At 60.7% G+C, this 9,625-nt stretch overlaps 1 protein-coding gene across 1 annotated transcript; it reads left to right on the top strand.

Annotated features, from left to right (window-relative positions):
• The first annotated feature begins 1,448 nt into the window (after positions 1–1,448).
• Positions 1,449–6,780, top strand: DLX3 (distal-less homeobox 3). Its single transcript, XM_045488457.1, has 3 exons — positions 1,449–1,995; positions 3,045–3,235; positions 4,894–6,780. The coding sequence occupies exons 1-3, from the start codon at positions 1,671–1,673 to the stop codon at positions 5,239–5,241; spliced, it is 864 nt and encodes a 287-aa protein (XP_045344413.1). The 5' UTR covers positions 1,449–1,670; the 3' UTR covers positions 5,242–6,780.
• The last annotated feature ends 2,845 nt before the right edge of the window (positions 6,781–9,625 follow it).

The following is a 9,625-nucleotide window of genomic DNA, read 5'->3' on the forward strand; positions in this document are numbered from 1 at the left end:
CGGAAGGGACATGAGAATTGACGAGGCTGCCCTGTGTGAAGGTCGTATGCGGCCGGGAACTGAGAGTTCGAGGAGCTCCCCCTCCTCCCCCCTCCCCCCAAAGAAAGGCGGAGAGCAGCATTGGGGGTGGCGTGGAGAAATGCTGTAGGCGTTGGGAACAACCTGGAGACTTTGCGGGCCAGACGGGACTTAGGAGCGGCCCGTCCGCAGGAAGGGGAGCCTCTTTTCCAGGGCCTTCTTGGAGGGACAGGACTCAATGGAGCATCATGGGTCGACTGAGAAGGTGCTAAGAGTTTTATACACATCGGCATACAATGACACATTCACACGGAGACACCCCCTCCCGTGGCCCTCCACTCACACTGCTTATACCCTTGCGGTCGCGCGTTCACACACACATACACACACGCACACGGGCCTGCTGTCATGTGCATCGCTGTATACTGCAGAACACGTGTAACCCTCACACCACATACCCCAACTACACCTGTCCCACATACCTCATCTCTAAAAAGGCCCACATTCCCCCAGTGTTGTCCCCAGTGCACAGATTCTGACCCCAAACTTACTAAAGCACAGAGAGCCAGCCTCTTATCTCACCCAACCTCATGGGGACCCCAGATCCTCTGCTCCCTCTAGCAAGCCTGGGCCATTTCTGAAGCTGCACCACGGGCAGGTTATGCACCTCCAACCGCTGCCTAAGCCCCTAAATCCACACACCCCTGCCCCTGCCCCCAAAACAGGACCCTCTCTGGGGCCCATTAGGACTTTCACAGGCCCGAGGCACTTTTCCCTGATGGGCCCCTTCCTCTATAAAGACATTCAAGATTACCTTTTATGATTGCACTGCTGTAAATATATTAATCTCATACACTGAAACATTTTCCTCAACCTAAAATGTCTTCCCCTTTTCTTCTGATTTTAAAAGAAATTAAAATATTTTCCAGAGCCCTGGGGCCTTCCCACGCTGGGCACATTTGTCTGCCTGTCATTTGCACAGGGTACACACACACACACACACACCACCTTGGACCACCTCCCCCCACCCCCCACCGCGAACACCCAATAGGCAAATTCCCCTGCCTCCCCATCGCACCTGAGCCCACCTCCCAGCCGCAGCCAGGGAGACAGACAGACTGACAAATCCTGGGGGCCCGGCAGAGACACTCTTCCCCCCCAACTCCTTCCTTCAGAGACGCTGGGAGTTATCTGGACTGGGGCGGGAGCCACAGGAGGGGGAACAAGGGGTGTGTGTGTGTGTGTGTGTGTGTGTGTGTGTGTTTGGGTAACAACAAAGAATGGGGGGGAGAGAGGAGAGAAAGAGAACGAAAGAGCGCAAGAGCATGTTTTGCCTCGAAGGCAAGACTTGCAGCCAATCAGAGCGCTGGAGCCTCCCTCCGAGACTCCACTATTGAGTCTATAACCGGCTGGCCGGGCGGAGCTGGCAGCATTTGACTGTGGCTTGGGACGCGACGAGAGGCGCGCAGCGACCGCCCGAAGGCCTGCCATGGTCTAGGCGCCCCTCGACCTCCCCTCCCCCGAGACCCTGCGGGCCCTCCCCTCGGCTCTCCAACGCACACCCCTGCCTGGTCTCCTGCGCCTCCTCCGCGCCCCTGCCGGCTTCGGCTCGGCGGCCCAGGCCAGCCCCAGGACTCGCGGCGCCCGCCAGGATGAGTGGCTCCTTCGATCGCAAGCTCAGCAGCATCCTCACCGACATCTCCAGCTCGCTAAGCTGCCATGCAGGCTCCAAGGACTCGCCCACCCTGCCCGAGTCCTCTGTCACTGATCTGGGCTACTACAGCGCTCCCCAGCACGACTACTACTCGGGCCAGCCCTACGGCCAGACCGTGAACCCCTACACCTACCACCACCAGTTCAATCTCAACGGGCTTGCGGGCACGGGCGCTTACTCGCCCAAGTCGGAATATACTTATGGAGCCTCCTACCGGCAATACGGGGCGTACCGGGAGCAGCCACTGCCCGCCCAGGATCCAGGTGAGACCTTGGAGGGTTCCCCCAGGGAGAGAAAGGCGGGGAATTGAAGCCCACGTCTAGGGAAACGTCGAGGGTTTAAAAAAAAAAAAAAAAAGTGCTGTATAAAGTTAGACAAGGTGGGCTAGAAGACCCCCAGAGGGGACAGATGACCCTCCAGCCCCGAAGCTGTGCACCGCGGTCTCAGGGAGGATGGGACCAGTTAGGGGAGGAAGGGGAAGAGCGTGGGGTGTCAGGGGACCTCCGAATCGGGTGCTTTCGCAAGCTCTTCAGCTCTTCCATCGGATTCCGAAGGCTTGGGGGTAGGCAGCGGGGACTCGAAGCTCCGGGGGCCCGTCTGGATATGGGCCTGGAGAGGGAGAATGGTAAGGGGGACATGGAGAGAGACAGACAGACACACACACACACACACACACACACACACACACATACCCCAGAAAGCAGAGCCTGAGAAGTGGGAAAGCGGAAAAAGAGAAAGGTGGAGAAAGAGCAGAAGAGAAACGTGGAGTGACAAAGTGAGGGAAAGGAGCAGAGGAAGGGACAAGAAAAAAAAAAAAAAAAAAGGAGGGAAGGAAGGAACAGAGAATCCGTACTATGCTTGCCACTTTTCTGAGAATCTAAACTTATTCTAAAATTTAAAAAGTTAAAAAAAAAAAAAAGCAGGGGGGAGGGGGGAGGAAGAACGGAGGGAAAGAGCTAGAGAGGTGACCGAGGGCAAGGTGGGGGCGAGAAGGAGGCGGCCAGCAGGCGGGTGGCGAGCCGGGAAGGCGTCGGAGCGAAGCCGCGGCCCGTCCTCGCCCGGGTGGCCGGCGCCGGGGACCGCGCTCCGGGGGCCGGGCGCGGAGCTGCGAGCTGGGAGCGCGCGTCGTGGGCGGCCGCCGGCTCCGGCTCCGCTCCAGCTCCGGCTCGGGCTCCGGCTCGGTCGCCGCCGGTCGGGGCGCGGGCGGCGGAGCGCGCGCGGCCGGGAAACCCGGAGCGCGTCGGGGGGCGCGGGGGCGCGGGGGCGCGCAGGCCCAGGCTGAGCCGCCCCCCGCCCGGTGCGTTGCCCGCAGTGTCCGTGAAGGAGGAGCCGGAAGCCGAGGTGCGCATGGTGAACGGGAAGCCCAAGAAGGTCCGCAAGCCCCGCACCATCTACTCCAGCTACCAGCTGGCCGCCCTGCAGCGCCGCTTCCAGAAGGCCCAGTATCTGGCGCTGCCCGAACGCGCGGAGCTGGCCGCGCAGCTGGGCCTCACGCAGACACAGGTCAGTGTCGGGCGAGCAAGGACCGGGGAAGGGGGGGGAGGGGGGGTGCTCGGTGGGGCCCCGTGCAGGACCCCGGGGATGGGGGTGGGTAGGCGCCGCTGAACCTGGCTGGCCTTTGAAATCCCCTGCAGGCCCTCGAAACCCTGGCCTGTAGATGGAAGGCCACCCCTCCCCCATGCCAAGTCTCAGCTGCTGTCGGAAGTCTCTGCATTAAAACGTGTACAGGCGTGCATATTTGTGAACCTGTGCAACCGTGTGTGTCTGCCACCGGGAGAAGTTTCCTCCCCTTGCTCCAGACTCCCCAGCTCCCACGCAGTGCCTGTCACTCACTTAATAGGAGTCCCTTTCGTGTCTTCCCCCACCCCCAGGCCAGGCATGTGTGTGTAGCAGTGGACGTATAGGTGTATATGTGTGAATATTTGCACACGTGCTAACAGGTCTGGGTGCGCGGGGGAGTGGTCGCATAAGGAGGGGGCAGTGTGTTTACAGATGGAGGGACACGTGTACATGACTGTGCACACTGGTGAGTGCACGTACAAAAATGTGCACTTGTCTCAAAACACCCCATTCATGTTCGGCATCTAAATGCTTCACCCCTTCCTCTGCCCCAAAGCCAGGAAGGGAGGTTCCCCACCAAAGGGGGATAGGAACGCAAAGGTGAGCTCCACCCCTACCCCCAGCCTGATCCTAAAGCCCCCAGCAGCCTGTCGCTGCTCAGGGGCGGAGTGGCTGGTGGATGCCTGGCTCCCTACAGGTGTTGACAGGCGGGCCTGGGTTACTGCGGGCGGCTGGCTGCGTGGGGCCCTGTCCGCTGGGAATCTGGGTCACCCAGTGAGGAGCTGATTCATTGTTTGTACCAGTCACAGGGTGGGGAGCAGCAGGGGGAGGGGGAGATACCCCAAGGGAAATTTAGAGAATCATGGCTCACCTGCTCCTGAGTCCCCAGGTCACCCCCATTAGCCAGCCCCGGAGGGCTCGTCCACGCCTGAGTGTGTGAACGCGGGCGCTCGTGTTCACAGGGCGTTTATCTGGGTGCATCTGTGCGGGCGCGCGCGCGCGCGCGTGTGTGTGCGTGTGTGTGTGTGTGTGTGTGTGTGTGTATCTTTGTAATCTGGTGTCTGAGTGTGAAGCTGTGAGTGGGTACATTCCTGCACATGGAAATGCTTATGTGGGTGTGGGTTTGTCTCTGGGTACCTGTGTGCCTCTGCTTATGGGTTTCTCATGTGAACAAAATGCCACCAACTGCCCATCGTAACTTATCTGAGCCTCCTGGTGACCCTAGGAAGTAAGGGCTGTCATCCCCATGTTGCAGATGGGGAAGGCGAGAATCAGAAAGGTCCGGGGATTTGCCCAAGGTCACACACTTAATAGGTGGTGGAGAGGAATTTGGACCCATGTTCAGGATGTTCCTAACTGCAGTCCCCACCGCCCCCCCGCCGCCCCCCCCCCCCCCCCCCACCCTGACCGATGGAAAAAAGGTACTGGGCTGGGGAGTCAGGACACCTAGGTTTTGCCAGGGTCTTGTGTAAGGTGGGGTGCTGGACTTGCCTTTTCTAGGCTGGGGTCCTTTGGGGTTTTCACTAAGCGTTCTGAGAGGCTAACTAGCTCCCCCTCTTTTTTTTTTTTTTTTTTTTTTTTGCCATTCCCCTCCCATGCAGGTGAAGATTTGGTTCCAGAACCGCCGCTCCAAATTCAAGAAGCTGTATAAGAACGGGGAGGTGCCCCTGGAGCATAGTCCCAACAATAGTGATTCCATGGCCTGCAACTCACCCCCGTCACCTGCCCTCTGGGACACCTCCTCCCACTCCACTCCAGCCCCTGCCCGAAGCCAGCTGCCCCCGCCGCTCCCCTACAGTGCCTCCCCAAGCTATCTGGACGACCCCACCAACTCCTGGTACCACGCACAGAACCTGAGTGGACCCCACTTACAGCAGCAGCCGTCTCAGCCGGCCGCCCTGCATCACGCCTCCCCCGGGCCCCCGCCCAACCCTGGGGCTGTGTACTGAGCACCCCACCTGACCTGAACCTCCCACGAAGGACCCGGGACCAGGCAGAAGGCGCCTCTGTCCTAGCCGACACTCAGGAATCATCGAGGAGCACAGGGGAAAGGGCACCCCTTTCCCCCTTCCCTTGCCCCTTCCTCCAGAGATCCAAGAGCTTCCAGATGAAATTTGCATGGACCAAGGATGTCCCCTGAACCTCCCTCCCCCTTGCCTAGACACCGGGGTACCCCTCCAGACGTTGGGGCGCTCCACTCCAGCTGGGACAGCCGTCCCCCTTCCGCTCCGGGAGCCTGGATTGGCTTTTCATGGCCCGTCACCTTCCAGCTTCTAAAACTCAGTGCTCATTCCGCAGACTGGAGAACTCGGGGACCGGGGACACTGTGCAGCATTTGCAGGTCAGGCCTGGGCTGGGGCACCAGGCACCATGGATCCCGGGACCTGCTAGGCCTGGTTCCTCCTGAGTCACTAAGCCACCTGTGGCTCCCCACTTCCTGAGCAATCCCTTCTGCCAAAAAGACATTGGACATGGTGACCAGGACTCAGGGTGGGGATGTCAACCCCCAGCCCGCACTTCTAGCCCTCGTTTCAGATTTGAGGGTTAAACCAAAGAAACCCCCCCCAAGTGAGGGTATCTTTTAATATTTGTGGCTTTAGAGGGAAGAGCCCAAGGAGCCGTCTCTCTCCTCTCTCCCCCTCTGGTCAGAGAGGGGTGGTGGGTCTCAGGTGTCTTTCCTAAGGACCCACTTCTTCTTCCGTGTACAGGACTTTGCACAACTTTGGTTTTAAAAGCTGTTGAAAACTAGGAAAACAAAGGGCATTGTTAACAGATAGGACCAATCTCCCCTGCATGGGCACCTCTGCCCTGCCCCACCCCCACCCACCTCTTCCTCTCCTCCAGTAAGTTGGCAGTTTGGGCGCCAAGCCCCAAATCTCCAAGGAAACCTACCAGGCAAGACAGACCCCCCCAAAAACATCCCCTTTCCGGTGGCTTTGGAAGCAGATTGCTCCCGCAGATGGAGAACGGTGTGTGAGGCGCGCGGAGAGAGAGGGCAGGGTTACGGCTCCGTGCCTTTAGGGGTGAGGGGGTGGCTGTCTGGAGGGCTGGTAGCACTACCCCTCCTTGGCCCAGACGTCCCCCCCCACCCAGAGCTAACCTTCCTCCACCCTGATGTGGTCAAACGTCGAAGAAAAGGGGAGGTGGAGGACTGTAGCTATATATACAGTATGTATTTTTTTTTTTTTTTTTTTAAGAACAACAGAGAGAAGCAGCCTCCTCCCTACTGTGGTTTCCTATTTATGTGGCCCTTGCCTCCTGGACGTACCTGCCTGTGCGTTGTGAGCAGAGAGAAACAGGGATGTGGGCTCCGGCTGGATTGGGGTTTGGTGGGAGGTACAGGAGCCAGGAGACACTTGGTAGATCTCAGAGTCCCACCCTAGGGGGACGGGAACGAAGCCAACACCCACTCCCTCCCAGCCTTCTCCCTTCTGCTTTCTTACTGGACCCATCTTTATATATAACGTTAATAAAAAAGAAGAAACTAACCGCTGAGCTCTTTGAACTGGAGGCTGGAGGCAGACAGCTCTTGGGGAGGGTCTGGGAGTTGGGGCAGTTGGCGCAGAGAAGCCTGTGAGCCTCTAGGAGCTCCTGGGGGAGTCAGAGCCCTTGAGGACCCACTGCCGGGACTCTGGGCTCAGGAGCTGGGCTGGGCCTGGCCCCTGGTGGCAGGTGTTCCTGACCCTGTGGCGGCCCCCAACTTGGCCCGTCTGGGTGGGTGGGAGGCTCCCAGCTGTGGCCTCCCTGACTCCACTCTGCTTGGCGGCTTGGCGTTCCCTGCCAGCCAGCTGCCTTCCGCCACTGCTGCTGCCGCCGGGTCACCTCAGGGCTGCTCTTTGATCTTGGGCTCACACGCAGACATGCTTGCACACGCGTGTAACCCCCCTGACTCCACGCCCAGGCGCTCCCCGGTCCCTCGTTCTCTGGTCTGTCCCCTCCAGCTTGGGGTGAGGGTGGGGCCTGGGGCAGGGGGGGGGACACCGCTGCTCGCTCACTCGCTGGCTCCCGGAGCTGGCAGGGACCCCGGGCCACGGGGATCCGAGCTGGGTGACGGAAGCGAACAGACGAAAGGGGTCCTGTGTTTACCTTCTCAGGCTCAGCCCTGACTCGGAGCCTTCTCGCCAGTGCCACTGACCCGCCTGGGCCCAGCACTGCCACCCCCCCTGCCATTCCAGTGGCTCCACTCCGGGACTGGAGGTGGTGGAATGGATGGAGGTGTGTGAGGGACACGTGGTGGTGGCAGGCAGGAGGCAGTGTGAATGCACGCACTCGCTTGTGAGCTACCTCTCTCATACGCGCACGTTCCGGGACACGAGATGACCTCTCCCCCGCCCTCACACCTACACGGACTCCCACCAGCGACACAGACAAAGACGCACACCAGAGACCCCTTGGCGTCGCACGGACGTGCGAAGCCGAAGCCATAAGCCTCCGGGAGACGGAGCCCCCCCAACACACAGGTGCGCACGCACGCATCCCTCAGGTCGCACATCCCAGGGTCACGCACAGGCACGGGCGCGTGCGCCCAACTAGGCGGCGACAGCTCCCTGCGCCGGAAAAAAAAGTCTCGGACCGAGAGTCAGCAACACCACCCAGCCGCAGAGGTGACCCGGCTCAGCCTGAAACCTCCCCGGCAGGCCGGGCCCTCGCTTTCCTCATCCGTCGAACGGGGACAACAAGCCCCACCCGCCCTGGTGGCCCCTGGGGCTGTTGCGAGGTCCCAAGCAGCGTACCAATGAGAAGTCAGAGGGAAGGGGCTCCGGCGGTCACAGGCACCTGGCCTGGGGGTCCTCTGGGCTGGGCTCCAGAACAGTGGGGACCCCCCCCCGCCCCCCCACACCGCGCCCCTCTACCTCCCAGGAGGCGAGCCTTGCCTCCCCCACCCCCGCCCCTGCCCGAGGGAGGCGGAAGGGAGGAGGGCCTTCCGCCCACGGACGCCAGCCGGGCTGGCAAGGGTTAAGTGGCAGCTGCCAGGCGGGGCTGAGCTGAGCAGTTTGGTTTGAGGGCTGCGTGCAGGCAGGAGCAGCGAGGCGGCAGCCGGGCAGACTTACTGGAGACACTGCATTTTATTAGGGCTGGGCTGCCAGCAAAGGGAGGGAGAGGGGGGAAAAAAAAGGGCAGAAAGAGAGAGGAAGGAAGGAGGAGGCTGGGCAGGCCGGCTGGCGGGCGGGCTGCTCCGGGATGAAAGGGTGTTGTAAACTCCCTAATTCCTCCCTGCTCATCCCTGCTCGGTCAGGCTGGATTAACTGCCCGGGTGACCTCCCGCGGGGGTCAGCCCCACCCCTGACCTCCCCTTCCTCCTCTCCTCACCTCCCGGCCTGCCCAGTGGCCCTCTTCCACTCTGTCCAGGGGCCCTGGGCTGGGGGCCGCAAAGAAAGGGCTTGGGTTGGGGGGGACCTGGCAGGGTGCCAGGGCGGGGCTGCTGCGCCCATCTTCTGCCAGGTGCTTCTTGACTACACCCGTTGCCTCGCGACAAGGTGCGGGGCCGCGGGGGGCCTGGGGCACCCCAGTCTGCCCCCAGGGTCACTGTTCTCTGAGCCTTAGCGACAGCTGACGCTCGCTCAAGTCCTACTCTGTGCCAGGCATTTTGCATGGGATCCTCACAGCAGGCTGGGGGGTGGGGGGTGGGGGTGGGGGGGGTGATGGAGTACCCACTCTTCAGGGGGGGGAAACTGAGGCACGGAGCGGTTCAATCTCTGGCAAGGTCATATAACTAATGTGTGGCGATGCTGGGGTTTGCACCCGGGGTCTGTCTGAAGGATGGGTGCTCTTAAAGGGCTTTCCTGGAGCTGAGTTGACTGAGGGGCCCCAGGGCAGAGCTTCAGAGAGCTGGAGCGCCCCCCATCTCCCTCCCGCCCCACCCAGGTTCCACGCACCCCAGGTGGCCAGCCCACCTTCCAGGCTCCTCCCTGGAGGAGAAGTGGAGGGGGGGGGGAGGGGCCGGCCCCAGGAAAAGCTTCAGGCTGTGGTCAGGAATGCTCCTGCCGGGAGTCAGCTGACCTGGACTGAATCCTGCCTCCATAACTTCACTGACTGTGTGATCTTGGACAAGTCACTTAACTTTTCTAAGCTTCAGTTTCCTCATTGGTAATGCCAGGATAATGCTACCTGTCTGGTAGGGTTGTCGAGAGGATTAAGCAGTATAATGCGAACGAAATGCTTAATAAGGTACCCAGCACATTGTGAGTACTGCTCAGGTAATGAGAGTTGCTGTTGACGATGGTGACGATGGTGACCGACGGTGATGGTCGTGAGGGGGGGGAGAAGGGGCTGACTCCCCACCTTGCTTCCCGCCCCACCCCGCCTTGCATACCCCCAACTCAGACCCATGAT

This window comes from Leopardus geoffroyi, chromosome E1, assembly GCF_018350155.1.
Source record: "Leopardus geoffroyi isolate Oge1 chromosome E1, O.geoffroyi_Oge1_pat1.0, whole genome shotgun sequence".
NCBI lineage: Eukaryota > Metazoa > Chordata > Mammalia > Carnivora > Felidae > Leopardus > Leopardus geoffroyi.

What these genes read in the sequence shown, in the direction of transcription:
- DLX3 (XM_045488457.1), top strand. Translation starts at nt 1,671, where the DNA reads ATGAGTGGCTCCTTCGATCGCAAGCTCAGCAGCATCCTCACCGACATC. An exon ending in ACTGCCCGCCCAGGATCCAG is followed by an intron (nt 1,996 to 3,044) that starts GTGAGACCTTGG and finishes CGTTGCCCGCAG; the next exon opens with TGTCCGTGAAGGAGGAGCCG. An exon ending in TGGGCCTCACGCAGACACAG is followed by an intron (nt 3,236 to 4,893) that starts GTCAGTGTCGGG and finishes CCTCCCATGCAG; the next exon opens with GTGAAGATTTGGTTCCAGAA.